This window comes from Fringilla coelebs (assembly GCF_963513975.1).
Source record: "Fringilla coelebs genome assembly, chromosome: 10".
In the NCBI taxonomy this organism is placed as follows: Eukaryota; Metazoa; Chordata; class Aves; order Passeriformes; family Fringillidae; genus Fringilla; species Fringilla coelebs.
Window position 1 is genome coordinate 4,763,743 of NC_140036.1, and position 21,283 is coordinate 4,785,025.

At 46.5% G+C, this 21,283-nt stretch overlaps 1 protein-coding gene across 1 annotated transcript in view; it reads right to left on the bottom strand.

Annotated features, from left to right (window-relative positions):
- Positions 1 to 2,098: 2,098 nt before the first annotated feature.
- Positions 2,099 to 21,283, bottom strand: part of RYK (receptor like tyrosine kinase) — a gene marked incomplete at its 5' end in the record, with an annotated part of 54,260 nt that continues 35,075 nt past the window's right edge. The window contains 6 exons of the mRNA XM_084212110.1: positions 2,099 to 3,133; positions 4,056 to 4,192; positions 7,595 to 7,754; positions 10,589 to 10,698; positions 11,447 to 11,579; positions 12,973 to 13,042. Of these exons, the coding sequence (XP_084068236.1) occupies positions 3,022 to 3,133; positions 4,056 to 4,192; positions 7,595 to 7,754; positions 10,589 to 10,698; positions 11,447 to 11,579; positions 12,973 to 13,042 (722 nt within the window). The 3' untranslated portion in view covers positions 2,099 to 3,021. The remainder of the gene's footprint in view (positions 3,134 to 4,055; positions 4,193 to 7,594; positions 7,755 to 10,588; positions 10,699 to 11,446; positions 11,580 to 12,972; positions 13,043 to 21,283) is intronic.

Genomic DNA, 21,283 nt, shown 5'->3' on the forward strand with positions numbered 1-21,283 from the left:
TGCCTTCTCCTCTCCCCATGGTTTGATGCTTCTCTTCACTCCAGAGGGATCACTCCTCCACCTGAGTCCACCCAAGAACTCTGCCCTCAGCCCTCAAAGAGAAATCCATCCCACCCTGTCCTGCAGCTGCCTTTCCACCTAAGCCACCAACTTCATGCTCAACACCTCTTGCCTTTTACTCCTTCCTGCCTCATTTTGACTTCTGGCATGACCCTGCCAAGAAAACAAAACCTGGGAGCCACAATCTTCCTAACTTCTTCTTTTGTGTAACCACAGCTTTCTGTTCTTCATCTCCTTGCCTCACCTCCCAGCCATGCTCCATCCAGCTCTTCCCAGGGTCACACTGAGACTTCTCCACATACATGTTCTCCTTCCAGGAAGTCTGTCTTTCCAACCTTCTACCCAAGTGATCTGCTCCTCAAGAGTTTCCCCAAAAGCCCATGGAGCTAAGGTACAGCACATGCAGCAAAATCCCTGCAGTAAAGCTATTTGCAGTCTTAGGTACAACAAATTTCTGCAAGGAATCTACTCAAGGCAGCTCTGCTATCAGCAGAATGAATGCCTGTGGTCAAAGCATTGAATCATTGGGGCCTCCAAGACCTCCTTGGTCATTCCAAGACCTCCAAAATCACTGAGTTCAACCTTTGACCAGAGCCCACCATGCCCAACTGTACCATCAAGTGCCACATCCACCTGCTTTGTGAACACTTCCAGGGATGGGCACTCCACCACTGCCCTGGGTGGAGCAGGTGGCCCAGCACCCTCATCCTGTAGATGAACCCTGATTAAACGAAAGCAGATTTCCAAAATGAAGAGTTGTATCTGTACCCTAAGCTGTGCTGAACCACCTCCCAGTCTTTGTGGATGAAGGCAGGGGAGAAGCAGCCCAGGGAAGGGAAAGGTGACACATTTCCAGCTCCCAGAGCTCCGAGTCGAGCAGGTTCAGGTGCAGCACATCCCTGAGCCACGTCCAGCCCATCGTGGTCAGATGTCACCTGTGACACCCCTGGGGTGTGAGCAGAACTTGCACAATGCACATCCTGTGTGCACCTGACTCTGCCCCTGGGCACACAGAAGAGGTGGATCATTTTCACCCTGGGCTGTTCTCCAACCTCACTTTTAGAGCTGTGATCTCCGCAGATCCTGCTGGAACACCGACCTGGGTGTCAGAACTGCCACTGCTGACTTCAACACCCACGTCACCGTCAAGTCCTGCCACTGGTACCAGTTCCCCAGGTCACAATGGAGACACCACACACCCAAGGCCCTGCTGCTGTCCCCAGACTCAGCCACTCCAAACTCAACCAAACAAAACCAGTTCCAATTCCGTCAGGCAAGCACAGCCCATCACAACGTGCCCAAACTTGAGCCAGCAGGAAAATTTCCTTCCAGGATAAAGCAAGACTTAGGTCACTGGCCACAGGTAACAAACCCTGGAGTACAGACAGGAAAGCTCTGGTGTTTTGAGTGACATGGACCACACAAGGCTCTGCCTCATTAATCCTCTGAGATGATTAATTGTCTTCAGCAAGGTTCACAACTCTGGAAAGAACAGAAGCTGCACATCTGCATGAGCCAGCCAAATCCAGCTGCTCATACTTGCACAGCAGTCTCCTAAAACACTGCAATGGCTCCAGAGCCTGTCAGGGCAATGTCCCACCCCTGCAGTTGCACAAACACTCAGGGCAGTGGGTGCTCAGCTGCAGATGGTGAGAGACAAAAGGCAACTTTTCATGTCCCACACTGTGCTGAAGCACAACCCTCCTTGTGGTGCCACCAGGCAGAGGATGCAGCCTAAGGTTCACCAGGAGAATCAGGAGCTACCCTGCAAGCAACTTTGTTGCACACAGAAAAAGCTTGAATCAGACATTTTGCTGAAAAAACACATTCACTCCTCTTAAGCAACGCTCAAAACAACCTGGGATGGATTGGATCTCTGGGTTAAGGAAGGCAGCAGGATAATTCCTGAAGTCTCAGGGACCAGCTCCACTGGGAGGCAGGGAATCCACCTTCCCTTCCTGCCAACCCCAACCTAACCACCACCAGCCTGCACAATCCACACACAGGACAAGGTGAGGGACCAAGCTTTCACGTTAGGTGTAATAGAAAAACATTCTTTACTCTGCAAGTGTCTTTACAAATATATATTTATATATTTAAGCCCATTTCAGGCCATAAAAGCCCATAAAAAACAACCAGTACCTTTTTGAACAAGAGAAACTGCAGGGCAGAAGCCTGAGGTGACAGACTCCCACACAGGGGCTGCTCTGGCTCTTCTCTGAAGGCCTTTAGTTAGCACATAAAACCATCTCAAAAATCCTTTGATGTGAAAGGAGGGGCACCATTCTTACCCCACTTTCACCACTCTCTGTATGAGGTAAACTGGGATCACTTTTACATCATCACTTTAGAAAGGAGATGTTGTATCCTGAAGACCAGCTTTTCCAAAGAACATTTGTGAATGGGTTAAAAAGGTAAGATGTGTGGGTCCAACCACAATGTGCTGTTGTCTCAAAATAGAAAAGTTGATACTAAAAAGCTATTCCAGATACATACAAGTACAAACACTAGAGCTGGTCAGAAAGATTCAGTTTCAACATTTTGTTAAAAGCAGGGAAAATTTTCTGCAGTGTGTTTTTTTTTCATTTCCCCTCTCCTCACTTTTCTACCAGTTCCATAAACCCTTCTGAAAAAATCATGTGTCTGCTGTCAGAGTGCAAAGTCCATCCAAATCTCATGTTTCAGTTCACTATCTCTACACTTTACAAATCCTGATGGCAAACCAAAAGGTCTCAATTTAACTTAGCAAAAGTGATATCTAGAAAATATTCAACACCAAGAGGTCTTACAAAAAAACTTGAGACTACTAAGGCATTCTAAGGCACAGTGTTTTGGAAGAAGTGCTTTCTCCCTGTAGTGTTGCTTTATACACATCATGTGTGTGAGTCCAAGGGATGCAAGGAGCTGCAGGTGGATGCCATGGCTTCTCCCAAGCAGGGAATTCCATCTTCTGCCACTGCTTCAGACGTAGGCTCCCAATGCTGCATGAAATTCAGTGAGACATTGCACCAGCTGCTGAAACTTGGGTCTCTCCTCAGGATCTAGGGCCCAACAGCAGGCCATCACAGCAAACCTGCAACACAGAGGCACATGGAGCACAGGGGAACCGTGTCAGCCAGCAGCCACAGCCCCAGCCTGAAAGGCAAAACAGCATCTGCCACTGGGACACTGGCTGAGCAGCCAGAGAGAGACAAGGAGCCCTGGATCTTATGGCTCATCATGCTGAACAGCTCCTTCCAAGGATGGACACCTGGAATGCTGAGCAAAGGGGATGTCACCAGAGGTCCTGGCTTGATTTAGGATATAACCCATGGCAATCCAGGAAGGAGCAGCACAGAGTTCACTGGAAATCACTCAACTGGTATAAAAGCATGGAATGGTTTGGGTTGGAAGGGACATTGAAGATTACCCAGTTCCACCTCCCCTGCCAGGGCCAGGGACACCTCCCACTAGCCCAGGCTGCTCCAAGCCCTGTCCAACCTGGCCTGGAACACCTCCAGGGATCCAGGGGCAGCCACAGCTTCTCTCTGGGCACCCTGTGCCAGGGCCTCACCTCCCTCACAGGGAGGAATTCCTTCCCAATCTCCCATCTAACCCAGCCCCCTGGCAGTGGGAAGCCATTCCCCCTTGTCCTGCCACTCTACCCTTTGTCCCCAGTCCCTCTCCAGCTCTTCTGGAGCCTGTTTAGGCATTGCAAGGGGCTCTAAGTTCTCCCTGGAGCCTTCTCTGGTCCAGGCTGAACACTCCCAGACTGTCTCCAGAGCAGAGGGGGCTCCAGCCATCAGAATATCTCCATAGCCTCCTCTGGACTCACTCCATCAGCTCCACCTCCTTCTGATGCTGGGGACCCCAGAGCCAGAGTTCCACAAGCAATGTTCACCCCAGGGTTTGTCTGCCAGGCAGAACAAACAGGCAAGGAAAGGCAGCCCTGGCTGTCTCTTTGGGCAGCCTGGCTGAGCACTCCAAGCAGAGACAGGAGCAGCAGAGGCACTCACAGTTCATCGGGGCAGTTGATGGGCTGAGCTATTCGATAGCCATCCTTTAAATAAGCTGCCATCTCGAAGGGGTCGATGTCCACGTAGGGGGTCTGGCCCAGGGTCATCAGCTCCCACAGTGTCACCCCGAAGGCCCACTGCAAAGGAACAGTGCAGGCATTAACACAACATGCTGAACCCCCCCAGAGCTCCTCCAGCCAGGCCACAAAGGCAGCTGGGGGGAGGATTACTGACCAACACAATTACACACAGTAAGAAAGTTTTACATAAATGCTCTAGATATAACCAAATTCAACGTGTCTTGAACTGGGCTAATGAAAAAATCACAGAACTGGTGATAAATTGCCCAGAGAAGCTGTGGCTGCCCCAGCACCCCTGGAAGTGTCTATGGTCAGGCTGCACGGGGTTTGGAGCAAGCTGGGATAGTGGAAGGTGTCCCTGCCCATGGCAAGGAGTAGGATCCAGATGGTCTTAAGGTTCCTCCCACCCCAAACCAACCTGGGATTCTACTAAGTCAAACTAAACTTTAAATCTTACTGCACTAAGATAACAGTGCTTAGAAATCATGCACTTTTAAACATGAAATTACAGAACACCTAAATCTGAATTACTGAACATTAAATGATTATCTCCTATAAAATAGTTATTTGGTTGTTTTTACATTTTACTTCTTTAAAATGCCTCAAAAATCCCCCAAAAAGTCTGTGAAATTCAAAGGATCAGAAATTAAATTGTAAGTTTTTTATTCCAAATAATCTGTATATTTGGAGAGTATGTTCAGGAATAGGACTCAGGGAAAAAAAAAAAAAAAAGAGCTCATCTCAGTAAACCTGACAGCACAATCAGGATTCAACACATTCATCTGGCAACCCTTGCCAGAAGGAGCTTGAAGTGATGAAAAATCCATCTATGAATCCACATACAAGCAGAGTACAAGGAAAATGATTTATTATTATCTGGTATCCAGAGACCCAGGAGACCAAACAGAGATGAGGCTGATACTGCACGCTCGTGACTCACTACTCAAGCTACACATCATCATTCATTAACAAGGAGCAAATCATGCAAGGCTCACACAATTCCTGTTCTAATCAAGAGAAATCCCACTCACTGCCTCGACCCAAGCCTTAGGGAAGGGGTATTTTCAGGTGGGAAGGGCAGGGGCACAGGTGTGGCCCCACTCCAAACAGCCACCAAAGGAAATAAAGCCCCTTTTTAGCTGCAGTGGAGAAGAGTGCTGAGGGACAAGGGGTGATCATGAAGAAGAGAGAGTGATTGAAGCAGAACCATTCTGGGAATACAGCTGCTCCAATTCCATAAGTAGCTGCATAGAAATGGCATGAAGAGATGCAGAATTTCACGTCCAACAGCAGGAAAAACACAGAATTAAGATTCAGCAGGAATCGTGGTTTGTTTTCCTACACTCTGGCTGACTGACAGAGCTGTTGGCAGGGGAGCAACACATTATTGGGAAAGTTTCAAGCCAGCAAACACATTTGAAAGAAAGTCATCCAAAAAGCAAGCCTGGAACACATCCCCTGGCATCTCTGCAGACACAGACACTGTTTGTACCAGACTTCATCACCCATTCCCTGTTACATGCAATGGATCACTGGGTTTGTTCCTACCAAACCCATAAAAACATCTGACATCAGCTTTTTGTGAAAGGAGTCCAGGTAGATGCAAAGCTGATATTTAGGGCACATGGTGTTTTCTACACCCAAAAAAACTGTTCACTTTTGAACTCTACAAAGCTCAGATGGCCATGTGTCTGCAGTTAGAACTGGGTGTTAAAAGGTGGGTGGCATTTATCCCTAAGCAATGTAAAAAGTACTTCTGGTTAAAATGGGCTGCAAGAGAGGTTGAATTGCACTGGAGTTTTCAAAAATGGTTACAATAATGAGATTTATTCATCCTAATAAAATTCCACATCTCACTGCTGCTGTTACATAAGCTTTGATTTCCCAGTCCCCACAAACAGTAATTGCTTTCATGTCCCAGATTTTTAAAAAAAAGGAAAAATAAAAAAACCACCATTTGATTAAATTCATTTAGCTCTCTAAAAACATGCTTTTACAGGCAACTTCCATTTCCTCTTCTGTCTTCAGGCTGGATCTAACACAAACCTCCATGTGTTTTCCAATGAATACACACGTGGAGCACAACTGGCACCTTCCCTTCCTTCCTTCTTTTCCTTGTTTACATGGCTGCAGCACTAGTACAGAGACCATGGAGGAAAAAAACCAACCAGAACTTCTCTAAAGTTTCCCAAACTGGCACCAGACCACTATGCTGGATGGGATGCATCCTAGGGAACAGGCTGAGGTCACTGCAACACTGCTCTTATCTCTGAAAGGTCACCTCAGCTGGGAGAAGTTCCTGGCCTCTGGAATGAAGGCATCCTCTGGAAGAGCTGGGATTTGGGGGGCTATGGAGCACACAGTCAAACACCAGCTCCTGCTAATGTCAGGGAGCTCATTATCCTGGGCTCACTCCATGTCTGTGAAGCACAGGGATGTCTGCAAACAGCCAGTGTGGATTCATCAAGGGAAGCTGGGGAAGTGCCTGACCAGATCTGCACTGAGCAGAGAGCACAGAGTGAGGAATGGGTGCCCACCTTGACTTCCAGAGGGTGCTGGGGCACTGAGCAGGCTCCCCAGGGAATGGGCATGGCCCCAAGGCTGCCAGAGCTCCAGGAGCATTTGGGATTGTTGGGGTGTCTGTGCAGGGCCAGAAGCTGGACTGGATGATCCTTGTGGGTCCCTTCCAACTTGGGATACTTTATGAAAAGCAGTCCCAGGGCAGATCCCTGAATTTGAGAGTGTTCCCTGCCAGCACTCCCAAGGGAACAGGGCACTTCTGCTGGGCACGAAGGGCCTGACTGACCCCTGAACCACCTGCCACGAGCAGCTGATGCAGGAGTGGGAGTAGAGATGCTGCTCTGAACAAGCCACCGTTACCTATCCAGTGCCATGATCCCCTGCCTCCAGCTCTGGGGTCCCCAACATCAGAAGGATGTTGGAGCTGCTGGAGCAAGTCCAGAGGAGGCAGAAGAAATGCTCCAAGGGCTGGAGCACCACTGCTCTGGAGTCAACTGGGGGGTTCACCTGGGGAAGAGAGGCTCCAGGGAGACATCACAGCACCTTCCAGTGCCTAAAGAGGCTCCAAGAGGGGCTCTAGGGATGGAAGGATGAGACAAGGGGGAATGGCTGCACACTGATAGAAGGCAGCATTGGATGGGATATTGGGAAGAAATTGTTCTCTGTGAGGGTGGGGAGGCCCTGGCACAGGGTGTCCAGCAGCAGCTGTGGCTGCCCCATCCCTGGAAGTGTTCCAGACCAGGCTGGACAGGTCTTGGAGAAAACAGGGACAGTGGAAGGTGTCCCTGTCCAAGGCAGGGAGTGGAATTAAATGGGCTTTAAAGGTCCCTTCCAATCCCAGCCATTCTGGGATTCTGTGACTCTCCAAGAGCTGAAAAAAGAGCAAAACGTCAACAAAACACATTTCCAAAACATAAAAGGGGGGGAAAAGACCCTCACCACATCACTAGCACTGGAGAATTCATTGTTGACCAGGCTCTCCAGGGCCATCCAGCGCACGGGGCGGTTCTCGTTGTCCCCCAGGCAGTGGTAGTCCATGGGGAACAGGTCCCGCGACAGCGCGTTGTCCGTGATCTTCACCTGCAGGGCGTCGTCGATGCTGGGCACAGGGAACAGCAGGTCAGTGCTGCGCTGTGATTCCAGGATTTACCTCAGAACCCTGGGTTCCTCCCCTGAAGATTCCCTCCCAGGTGTGTCAATCACCTCTCCTTTCCCCACCCTGAGCCCTGCTGAGCACTGTCTGTCAATCCTGGCATTCCAGAAGGGCATTGAGTGATTGACAGATTCAAAAGATGCCCCTGGGGTGGGCACTGGGCCATCCAGGTGTCCTTTGTCCCTTGAGACCTCCTCTCCTGTGCCTGGCTGGTGGGATTCCTACCCCTTCCCTCCCCCTCTCCCTGGGGTTAAAACAGCCAGCAAACCACACGGTCTGAGAGCTGTGTTGGAGGAGTTGCTGCATTCAGAGGCCTGTGGGCCAGGAATAAAGCTCTGGATCTAAACCCTCCATCAGAACCGACTCCTTTCCTTCACCATCACATTAAAGCTTCTCTGCCAGAGGTAAACCTGAGCTCCTGCAAGCCTGGACTTGCCTCCATGTGCCCAGCTGCAGCATCCAGCTAGGAAAAGGTGTCTCTGAGGCGAAACACCACAGTGCCGCTGTCACAGGCATATTTTATGAAAAATCCTTTCCTTAGGATTTTTTCTCCTGAGAAACTGAGAGGTCTCAGGAACAAAATGTAAACAATGATTGTCTGCTGCTGTGGGATGCAACAGGTGGAGCTGGGATTGGTCTCATGTGGTTGTTTCCAATTAATGGCCAATCACAGTCCAGCTGTTCGGGCTGTTTCAGTCAGTCTGAGCCTTTGTTATTCATTCCTTTTCTATTCTTAGCCAGCCTTCTGATGAAATCCTTCCTTCTATTCTTTCAGTATAATATAATACATATCATAAAATAATAAATAAGCCTTCTGAAACATGGAGTCAACATTCTCATCTCTTCCCTCATCCTGGGACCCCTGCAAACACCACCACAGTGCCACCATTTGGTTCAGCAGCAAGGGCCAGACAAGCTCAGGCACCTCCTCTCTGGCTATACTGGTAACATTCCAATAGGTCAGCAAGCCCACAGCTCTGCCCAGCCCCAAGGGCCACACTCAGCATCTCACTGGGGACTGTTAATCCACAGCTCCAGCACTGGCACTCTCCTGCTTCAAGACACGCTTACTCTGTGATTAGCAAATATTATCACAGCACCAGTTTGTTCTGTGCCAACTGATAAGCCCTAGAAAAATCAGCATGCTTGATTAAATAAAACCAAACACTTACAAGTGTGAAAAAATACTGTTAAAGCAAACAAGTAACTGCCTCAAGTTACTCCCGCTCTGTTGGAGAGCCCCTGTCAGACCAATTAAACACTTTGTAGCTCTAGTACCTCTGTGGCCAGTGATATCTTTAAAGCATGTCTCCAATCAAGCCATCTGCTGAAAAAGTCTTTATTCCCTCCACAACAGATATTGATGCTTGTCAGAAATAGGGTACTAAGGGAAACTTACTTTAATCAAGAAAAGATGACTCAAAATAGCAGAGAGAATTTGCCCCCTCTGGGGTGTGATTCAAACTCTTTGAAGCTAAAACTGTGTGCAATAAAGTTCAGTGTTCTCATAAACAGCTGACTTCAGAATATGGCAAAGATGTTGGCTTCAGCATTGTATGACAAATATACAGAAGGAACATTGGGGTGGGGGTATTGTAACAAACTGGTTTTTGTTGTCTTGTCATCTTTATTTATTACGAGAAAAATGAAATATAAATGCTCTGTGTGTTTCCCTCTTTACTATCTCAGATACTTAATTTTTTTTCTATGCACTTTCAGGCTAGTTCATTATCCTCAAAATTTACACAACAGGAAATGTATTATCTAGTAATTTTTTAAGTGTTCAGAGAAATTCCTAGAAGACCTGTCTGAAAATAAATGAAATGCAAAGGGCAATTTCCCAGCAATTAGAGAGCCCTGGACTTGTGTAACCCTCACGTCCACTGTAATTGGACCTGGCTGTGCCATGGGCACATGAGACCACAAGCATTTCCTCCCTTAAACCTGCCAAGACCAATGGAATCTTGGCTCCCTTCCCAAAATTAGGAGATGGGTCTGATGCACTTCCAGCCTTTCACCACCCAGAGCAAACCTGGGGAACAAAGAGGGGCTGGTGGGCCAGAGTCCTTCAGGGGACCTTGGCTACTGGCACCTCTTCCTCTTTCCAAACACAAGGCTCCAGATGATGTCCCTGATGTTTGTGATCTCTGTCTCCTGTGGTCACACTTACTCCTCAGTGTGCTCAGCAGTGAGGAACAGCAGGAGGAATTAGGAACAGGATCTGTCAGGAGCCCCATCACACTGAGCATCCTTATGGGGCACAACAGCAGGGATGGTGGTCACTGAGTGATGGGGCTCCTAGAAAGCCACCAAACACCTCCACCCCTACATTCTGGAGTGTATTCCAACCTGAAGGTGCTCTCAAACCCCTCTCTGGCATTCCTGCCATTCCAGAGCACATTTGTATCCATCCATCATTTGGCAACTAAGAAATCTACCAATGAACAAAGTCTTTAACTCAGTTTTTAAGGAGAAAAAATGAAGAAAACCAACTTCAAACAAATATCTATCCATTGATAAACTCTCAAAGTTACTCCAAGTTTTTATTGAAGTTGAAAGAAGATTTAACTCTTTTCAAGCCCTTGAAAAAGTGATAGATAAACCCAGCTGAAGCATTTACAGAGAGGATGTTCTGCATCCTTTAGAACCACGATTCCTGGTTCCCCTTGCTTTGGGGGAAAATAACTTCACTGACTACACCAGAGACCCCAACTCTGCATTCTGAAGGGGAGCTCAGGCTGAGTGCAGGGAGCTGCAGCTGCAGAGGGGACAGTACTTACACACAGTTCCTTGCAGCCAGGTCTTTGTGGATGACCTCCCTCCTGGCCAGGTAGCTCATCCCACAGGCGATCTGGATGGCCATATGTACCAGATCCTGCTGGGAAATCGCCTGCAAGAGCCCAGAGCAGCAGCCATCAGCCCCTTCAGCCCAGCACCTGCAGGGTTACTGGGTTTGCTGTGTCCCAGTGCCACCTCCCCTTCCAGTCCCCACAGACACAACCACCTGTGGGCACTCATCATGGTGCCTTACTTGAAATTTTAACTTCTCTTTTTGACATGCCAAGGGAAAATACTTCCATCTTGCAAGTGCCTCACTCTTTGTACCTACTTTTCCTTTGACTGGAAGTGGACATAGGCAAAAATGGTCCATTTTACCCCTTCCCACGTGTTTTTCACTTTGTTTCCCTGGAAACCAGCTAATTCCAGGCAGCAGCACAGTCCAAATCCTTGCTGCTCTCCAAAACCATTATCAAAGACTGTGGCTTCCGCTCCTTTTGCAACTTCACAGTACCATCATCATTAAAATCTTGCACTATTTATAGCCTGGGATACTAAAAGTAGTATCAATAAATCTGAAATTTCTCCATACACAATTTCCCTTAATTTAATCCACAATTTCCTCTATCTGTTGCTATAATTTTAGGATGCATTAACTGAGCTCCTACCCTAATGAGAGGTGACAGCTCCCTGCCCTCTGAACACCCAGGAATGCTTTCCTGGTGGGAAACAAGGCAAACACTTGCTGGGGGAGCCACCTCTGCAGGAGAGTGCCACAACCATTCCTCTGGTGGCACAAACTCAGGTGCCAGAGCAGATAAAGATTTAATGGGCACAAAGTCCCACATGCCCAAGGGTACCTGAGGATTGTTGGCCTCCACCAATTTGCACTGCCTCAGGAAGAGTTTAAGGTTCCCCCAGTTCATGTAGGGCAGCAGCACCATTGGTTTCTCTCCCTCCTCTATGCAGACATGAGTGATAGGCAGCAGATTCCTGGAAGACACAGAAATTCCTCATGTTATGGAACTGAAATTTGATTAAAATACTTTTGATTCCTAAACACAGCAATAAAATTCATTTGACATAAAAGAAAAGCATTTAATCTTGTATTAGGAATTGCAGAGCACAACATGTCCAATTAACTGAAGCCCTAGACAGTACTTTTAAGAAATGAAATATTTGACTACTTTCCCACTATGAAAGAATCCTCCAAATGTTTTCACTTGGTCCAAGAGGGCTGACATAAATTGTTGTGAATACAGGTGAATACACAGAAGTGCTATATCCTAAACTGGGAGGTGCAGCATTCTAAATCTATTACAGATATAAAATATATACTTCTACTACAGCAGTTAAACAAAAAAAAAGTCAGAACATCATGTTTGAGCCACTACAAAGTGACAGAACAGAAAATTTTAGCTCTGAATCAGCCACTTTAAGGGCCTTTCCAAGCTTTTTGTGGCTCAGGTAACCCCCATGCTGCAGTGTCTCTGCACATCTTCCTCAGAAGAAATATAATATATAATATATTTATCAACATGCAAATTCATAGAAACTCAAACCAAACTGGACCGAGTTTCAATTTCCATTAATCACTTTTTAAAATTCCTGTATTTTCCATTGAAAACCATCACCAACAATTTACCATTGTTTTTAATTTTGAATTTTCTTACTCTTTCCTGAAAATTCCTCACAGCCAGGTGCCACATCCATGAGCTCTGGAGACCCATGAAGGTCCCAGCTTTACAGGCAGTGTAGGGAAGAAAAGCTTTTTGGACTTTTTTTTTTAAAAGCTTGACTTATAAAGGGAGGACAACAGCTCATTAGGAATGATGAGAGCAGGGCAAGTTAATTTTGTTTCTATTTTAGGTATGTTTCACCAAAAACCTGCTACTCCTGTATTTTACATGAGGCCTTTATTATATAAGGCTGGGAATGTCCAGCCTGGAGAAGGATCCAAGGAGAACTCAGAGTCCTTTCCAGTGCCTAAAGGGGCTCCAGGAGAGCTGGAGAGGGACTGGGGATAAGGGATGGAGGGACAGGACACAGGGAATGGCTGCACACTGCCAGACAGGGATAGATGGGGTCTTGGGAAGAAATTCTTCCCTGTGAGGGAGGTGAGGCCCTGGCACAGGGTGCCCAGAGAAGCTGTGGCTGCCCCTGGATCCCTGGAAGCGTCCAAGGCCAGGCTGGATGGGGCTTGGAGCAGCCTGGGCTAGTGGGAGGTGTCCCTGCCCATGGCAGAGATGAGCTCTAAGGTCCCTTCCCACCCAAAGCACCCTGGCATTCCATGGTTCTACAGAATTGCCAACACAGAGCTCTCTCTCCCCAGGGAGCTTTAGGCCAGGTACTTCCACCTCCCAGTGATGTGGATTTGGCACTCTACCTGTGGTGAAGCCCTCTGAGTTTACAGCTTTCTGTCAGCATCATTGTCACCTGCACCTCCGAGGCTTGATCTGAGGGAAAAAGGAACCACAGAGAAACTTTGGAAACAAATCAACATATTAATTAAAATTCAGATCTGCAAGTCACTTAAGGTCACTTGAGCACCAACAGAACTTGTCTGCCTCCTTTCTTAAAATGGCACTTACAGAAAGCCCCGAAGTCCCAGGCCAAGTTCTGAGGCTCATTTCTGCTGTAAGGAGCAGGGTCAAGGCCAGAAAGGAAATCAAGCCCATTCCAGGGGCTGACAGGCTGTGGCTCTGCACTTCCTGACAGCTCCTGGGCAGGCACAAGCCGGCTGCACTGGGCAGTGTGATCCCATCCTGCACAGGGCTGGTGCCCGTGGAAGAAGCGGGATGTGCCAAATGTTCCCAAGCTCAAATGTGCTCCAAGGACTCTGCTTTGCTACTGAGTTACCTCTCCAGGTACAGTTGTGTTTATTCCCCCATGGCTAGAGGCTGTTTATGTCTACATTTACTTATTTCCTTGCTCTCTGCTTGACACACTTGACTCTTGGCAACCTTAGAACTGTTTGCTGTTCTCTCCCCCATCTTTTAGAATGAATAAATAAATAAAACCACTGCTGCCAGCTAAAATTCAGGCACCTGTGATAACTCCAGTAATCCAAAGCAATCAAAGCATCCACTGGGCAGAAGGACAGGTAGTGCCTGGAACCTCTTTCCCACCACTCTTTGTGTATTTGGGATTTTTTTCCCCCTTGGTAGCAAGAATATCCAGGGAAGCTCAAGGAAAGCTCTCCCAATCCCACCCCCCTCACACCTGGGAGCATTTCTGTGTCTCTCTCATGCTGGGACTAGTTCTGGCAGGGAGCTGGCACAGGAGAGCCTAGCACAGCCCAAGGAGCTCTCCTTGCTGCACTAGGGGGAATTTACATGTCCTGGATGAGTCAAGCCAAGGTTTTCCTGCCCTGGGAGGAAGAATAGGCAAGAAATCCTCTGCTCTTTTCCCTCCTCCGAGGTCTGATCCTGCTCCCTGTACAGCCCTGACACCCTTCCCTAACTGAGCCTGAGCCCTGCAAAAGAAAACAGGACTCTGGCTGGGAGAAGAGTGATGGCAGCACTCTGGAGAAGCTCAGAGGTGCCATTAAATTAGTGACAATTGTGGTATATTATGGGATGCCTCAGCCAGTGCTTTTGGGCCCATCACTACAGGGACTTTGAGAGGCTGGAGCTTCTCCAGGGCAGGGAACAGAGCTGGGGAAGGGAATGGAGCAGCAGGAGAGGCTGAAGGAGCTGGGAAAGGGGGTCAGCCTGGAGAAAAGGAGGCTCAGGGGGGACCTTGTGGCTCTGCTCAACTCCTGACAGGAGGGGACAGCTGGGGGGGGTCACACTCTGCCCCCAGGGAACGGGGACAGGATGAGAGGGAATAGCCTTGAGTTGCACTAGGGGAGGTTCAAACTGGATACTGGGGAATATTTACTGACAGAAAGGATGGTCAGACATTGGAACAGGCTGGCTGAGGATCTAAGTCTGGAGGGGTTTAAATCTGTGGATGTGGCACCTGAGGACACGGGTCAGGGGTGGCCTTGGCAGTGCTGGGGGAACAGTTGGACTCCATGGTCTTGGAAGGTTTTTCCAACACAAACAAATCTATGATTCCCTCCTATTTGATAACAAGTCTGTATGTGGGGATGGTACAAACAGGTTCTTGCAGACACTGAAGCCATGGCCAGCTGAAATCTCTGGTCTGCACTCCAACAGAAGCATGAGAAAGAGAATGTCCTACCCCTGTGGGCTGGACACTTGACGAATTCGATTATGTACAAGACAAAAAGGCCTGGGGAGAGGAAAGAAAAACCAAGATCCTACCTTAAAACAAAGTTACACAGCCCTGAATGACTGAATCAGGCAGTTCTAAAAGCCAGTATTAAAAATGGAGGGGGAAAAACAGATTATGAGAAGTCAGAGGAGCAGGTTACCTGTACAGCAGTAATTACAGGGCCCAAAGACATCAACCTCTTCACCCAGCACATGATGAAGGGAGGAAAGAGATTCCTGGGTGTGAGTTTAAGCTGATTAACTCCTCACACACACTCTGGCCCTGTGCTTGCTGAACTGGTTTTAATTATAAGAGCCACCAAGCAATAATTTGAAGCTTTAAATCAGAGATTGTTTAAGAGTGGATTTAATATCTACAGAACAAGTCAGGCTGGTTTGGACAATGCACCCATTCATCTCCTCATGGGGACTCTTCTGCCTTTCCCTTTCCAGCACTCAGGGAAGTTTCCAGCAGGTCAGTGTTGTTTTCTCTCCAGGTTATAGTGGTAGGGCACCCAAAAGGATGATTGACTCCCAGGCAAGTGTATACGGAAACTGAAATCTTATCTTGTGAAACAGTCCCCCCATCCATATTGTGTTTGCTTATCAATATTATTTCCTTGTTTTCTGCATGAAAAAAAACTTACCCAACACCAACAAATTCAACAGATTCAGAACAAACAATAGTGTTCAAGGCTAATTCTCCCCTTGTTGAGACCAGTGCCAATTTAGAACCACCACACAATTTGATTATTGTGGGTTTGTACTAGATATAATTCAAAACACAATATTAATCACCACTTCTTGGAGTGATTCTTGTCAAAAGGGGGAAAACAACACCAAAATACTGCTACTGCAACAGTCCCCACTACAATCAGGTTTCCTTTTAAGGCATTTTCATCAGTTACAAAGGAAAAAGTTCAGTTAAACAAACTCTGTCACATTTAGTAGAGTATAACCACTTTTGAGCAACCAACACACACATCTTCACAGACCAGGACAAAGGTGATTTTGGCAATATTACATTTTTTGTTGTGGGGGCCTGGTGAATCTGAGGCATCCTTTACTAAAAACCCTTAAAACCAATCCAGCACACCCACCACTTCTAGTTTTGATAAGAGAAACAGAGCCCCAGAGCCAAGCCAGTGACAGCTGTGCCACAGCAATCCCAGCTTGCTGAAACCTTTTTCCAAGGACATAGTGAGATGAATCCTACAGATTTCATCTTCTTGCTTGGGTCAATGCATAATCCCAAATTCCCCAAACTGTGTCAATCCCTCAGTGCTATATGTAAGCACACACACCTTGTTTTCTTCTCAGAGCTGTTTGTGCAGCCACTCAAACAGAACAGGGGAAAGATCCTGTCACACCCATGGGATGTAAAAATAAAAAGCCCATGGGCTTTTGTGGCTCCTTTTGTCTGCCCCAAACCCATGAAGATGTCAGATAAAAGCACAGCCACATATAAAGCTACAGAGGGGAGAGGAGGAGAAAACCTCCCACAGAGCCAGAAACCTCTGAAATTACAACAGCTACTTGGAGACATAACTGAGGAGGTCACAGTCTCCTCTTTATTAAACCTGGGCACCAGGAACAGCCCTGAATTTAAGTTGGGTGCTCCAGGGCAAGGCAACAAGGGCTCATTGCAAAACTTCCTTAAAGCCCTGAAAAAAGCTGAACTGGGATATTACCATTATTTGTGATTAAGAACATGTCAGTGCTCAGCCACAAATGGAGTTGCAGTTGGATACCCATGAGGAGCAGCCAGATTTCCACAAGGTGATCATGCACCAACAGCTGAGAAACCAAAGAGCAGCAACCTCAGGGAACTTCAGAGGAAGATTTAACACCCAGAAATAATCCAGATACTCAGGATCAAAAAGATCCAACTTTCAGAAAGTGCTTAAAACCAAGACTGAGACAGATGAATGAATTCCAGAGAGGAAGATGCTCTGCAAGCCCTGGTTTTACCCAAAAGCCTGGCTGTGAAAGCCTGCCCTGAGGCCCAGGGCAAGAGCAAGGCAGGATTCCAAGCTCTGATGGAGCTGCAGGTTTATCTCCTGCTATCACAGGATTTGTATGCAGCCAGGCACAATGGGGCTCTTGGCACTGCTGGTTTTACAGAAGAGGCTGATCCCTCTGTGCTGGGATGTGCTGGGGCCCTGCCTGGTACATGGGGAGGAAAAACACCTATTCCATTTTTACCAACTTCTTAAAATCCAGCCGCAAAAATGTATTTTAAAATCTTTGTTCTTTATCACACATCAATCACATGAATCATCAGGTGAAAAGACCTTGGGGAAGTCCTGTGATGATACTAAATGGAAGGGAAATGCCTGCTCTGAGACCAGGCACTCATCAGCTGCAGGGCACCAGGCTCTGCCTCACCAGGAAAAGTCACTCCACACCCCAAAGGACGTAGCAGGGATGAAAAGCAGCAATTACCTGGATATATATTGCAGTGGGGAAATGATTAGCTGGATGCTTTCATGAGTCACTTTGTAAGTCAGACCTCCCAGAGCCTCAAAATTGCAAAGCACAGCTTAAGTAGGATCACAGAATCCTTTAGGTTAGAAAAGCCCTCCAAGATCAAGTCCACTCATTCCCCCAGTGCTGCCAAAGCCACTCCTAACCTGTGTCCCCAAGTGCCACATCCACACCTCTGTTAAATCCCTTCAGGGATGGGGACTCCACCACTGCCCTGGACAGCTGTGCCAAGGTTGGACAGCTCTTTCTGGGAAGAAATTTTCCCTAATATCCAACCTAAACTTCCCCTGGGGCCTTAAGGCAACTCCTTCTTGTCCTGTCCCTTGTTCCCTGGGAGAACAGACTGACACCCACCTCACCACAACCCCCTCTCAGGCAGCTCTACAATTTACAAGACTTCTGATTGTAGAATGGTCACCAAAATCTGTTTCTTCAGAAGACAAAGCAGAACCTGAAAACCCATATAAGCACAGGTTACAAAACTGGACTGAGTCCCATTTGAACTCTCTCACAGCCTGCTACAGGCAGTAACAGCAGATTCTTTCCTGTCAGAAGCAGCTCTGCAAATGCTACAGCCAGGAGCTCCAAGGTTTCTGAATGTTTCCAACAACAATATTTAAGAAGATGTTTTACCTGCAGCATTTCTCATCTTTGGACCATTTGTAATGGCTTGTTCCCCTGAGCTTCCTCCTGTTTCATACTGCAAGGTAATACTCCCCCACATCACAACACTTACACAGCCCATTTTCTACACCCCTGCCTGTTTTCACAAGCTTCTATTACCCTTATTATTTTTCAGCCTTGTGGACTTTGCCAAATATCCCATGACAAAGTGCACAAGCTCTGGTTATTGAAGGGTGACATCCACACAGGGAGGCACAGTGGTCACAGGAATTTAGAGGGCAGGACTAGAGCAGCTCCAGGTGATAAATAGTCCCAGTATCAACACATTCTTGTTAATTACTGCTCTTTCTGCATGGCAATTAATTAGGTAAAACTGCTCCCAAGGCTGAATTCCACCCCAGTTCAAAGAGAATGCATGCCTGAGTACTGCTTTAACCCCTCTACACAAATCTTTGGAAGCAATTCAACACCTGTGCTCACATCTGTTGCACAGGACATTTTTAATGCTCCTATCAGGTAACCTTCACAACTTTCCTTCACCAGAAGGAAATGCAAGAAGTCATGATCCAACCTGCTTTTTCACAGGCAGAAAGGAAAGAAGACATAAAAAATATTTCAGCTTTCAAATTTGGAGGCCCCAGGATTGGGACAGACCCAAGTGGAGCATCTGATGCCCCCTCCTGCCACACTGAGCTCCTGTTTGCAGCTTGGAGCTGCAGGAGGTGCTCAGGTCATCACTTCCACAAATCAACATCCCCCTGCTTCCCAAGGCAGCCCTGCATCCTACAGAATTCCAGTCTCCTGTAAAGGTAAGATATGCACTCCAAACCACAGCAGGAGGAGGTTACAGCACGGGACACTGCACTTAGTCTTGACAAAATTTCTACAGAGCAGGATTTCTCTTCCAATCCTGCTATCCAGGCATCAAGGATCAACCACATGAGTTTATTTTGCAAAGCAAGGCAGCTCACACTGACAAATCCAAGCCTAATTTTGATAAATCTTGGGATTGAGTCAACATGACACTGCTAAAATAGGGAAGGCTATTTTCCTACATTACAAATGCCCAAGCAGTTTTAAACCACAGAAAAAAGCAGGATTTGGGGATAGTCTTAGTTCCCTGTGCAACAATAACACCAGAATCCAAGAAGCAGCTGCAAAGAGGAGGAAGTAAAAGGCTATTTGTTCAATAATCCATTTAACTCAAAGTGAACCTGAAAGTGTTAAGTAAGTTGAAAATGAAACTGGGAAAGAGAGACATGACTGATGTCCTGGTCCAAAGGTCAAGGGACAGCACATAATAAAACTGATGTACAAGTAGAGATGTTAGCTGTATGTAAATTAAAGTGCCCTGCAGGTGAATACCTTTTAGCATATAGAATAATAAATCTTTAAATGATATAGTACAATACTTTGGAAATCATCCCCTCGGTATTTTCTGAAGCATTCTGTACTGCTTTAGATGTCTCAGGGTATTTTCTTAAAGAACTAGGATTAAATGACAAATCAAGTGCATTTTTAGGCTGATAGAAATTTGCTACTTATCCCAAATTCTTTAAATTCAAGTATCTTCCTTTAAAAAGACACTCAAGAATTTTAGCTCAGTTGAGCAGTAACTTTTGATTTATTTTTTTGGCATAAACTATATTCTTCAGAAACAGGATCCTGCACTCTGATTTTGGAAGATTAAATACCTTTGAACAATTAATTCAAATACTGTATGTTTAAGGTACAAACTTAAACTTAGAACTATTTTTACAAGGCTGTGCTTTTTAAGAATGAACTGCCCAGAAGAACAAATCCCATCAATTGAAACATGACCCCTTGAGAACAACTGTGGATGATGCTCCAAGTGCTGGTACCTGTTTAGTGTGAACAAGAAACCTTCACCTTGGTTAACACAGAGCTGCTTGCCCCCACTTAAATCCCCTTAAATGTGCCCATTGCTTTCTCCTGCTTGGCACAGCCTGAATTCTCAGGATTTCTACTCCTGTACTTCCCAACTGCATGAAGTCCTAAAGGATCACCCATCTTGCAATCATGGAATGGTTTGGGTTGGAAGAGACCTTAAAGCTCATCTCACTCCACCTCCTGCCATGGGCAGGGACACCTTGCACTAGATCACAATGCTCCAAGCCCTGTCCAACCTGGCCTGAGCACTTCCAGGAATGGGGCATCTCCTCTTAACTAGACTAGCAATAAATTTAAAAACTCTAAATAGTAAAATGTGAGAGATAGCCAAGAATGCTGAAAGCCTTTTAGTGACCTAAGATGACAGAACTCAAAGCTTTGTTAAAAGTTGGTAGAACAATAGAGTTTAAAGAGCTGACCTTCGTCAACACTTTGCTTCCAGTGCTTTCCATGGAGGGTTTGTTTCCAAACTCCTTCCTTGTACACCAGAAAAATGTTAAGTGGTTAGAACACGAAATGGGAGCAGCCGGGTTATCTTGAACAGCACACTGTGTTGTTTTTACCAAAAGTGTACCTTGGCCAGAACATCCTAAATGAGTCAGGGCTCTGCACAGCTCACCCTCACTTCATATGTTCCTGGAATAACACAATTCCATTTGTTTTGCTAAGAATTTTCTCCTTCACAGGAAAAGTACCATTAAACAATGTGTTCTTTAAATCAAAGGTGAAACTTGTCTGTTTTCTTTCTCCTCTGACATCAGATGATTTAAAAGATTCCCCTGAAAGGCTGGAGGGATCTGTTAAATCCTGGCAAGAGATGTAATGCCAGCTTGGAGAAGCGTGCCATCAGAGACACTTCCCAAAACTGAGGGATTTGAAACCTCTAATTGGAAAGCGAAGCATTCCACCCTCATAACACAATTTTTCTGTAAAACAAAAAACACAACGAAGAAAGCAAATGCCAGCTAAGTCTCTCATCTTTCTAACAAAGAACTCATTCAGGTTGTGTTGATCCAAAGATTCCAAAATCCCAAATATTCTAGATAACATATCCTTGTTCTTGCTGGCAATGACACACATCCTCAACCTTCATCAGTGTCTGAAGACAGAACAAAGGTGAATTTTCCTCTGAAATGTCTAAGTGTGAAAGTAACTCTGACTTTGAGCACCTTGCCTAGCAAATGAACACAGTGGAAGTGTGAAGTGCAAAGACAACACAGCAGCTGTATGGCCAACATGAAGGATGTAGGACAGTCTGAGCAAGTCACACTTTTCCCCCAGTTATTAGAGGTTCCAGAAAGCCAACAGAGATCCATTTTCCTTTGAAGCTCTCCTTGGCACAAGGCACTGCACATATCAGGAGGCTCAGGCACCCAGACACAGATGATACAGCATTAAAAAAACTTTATAAACTCATCTATTTCATGAACCTGCATGTAGAAACTTTGTCACTGC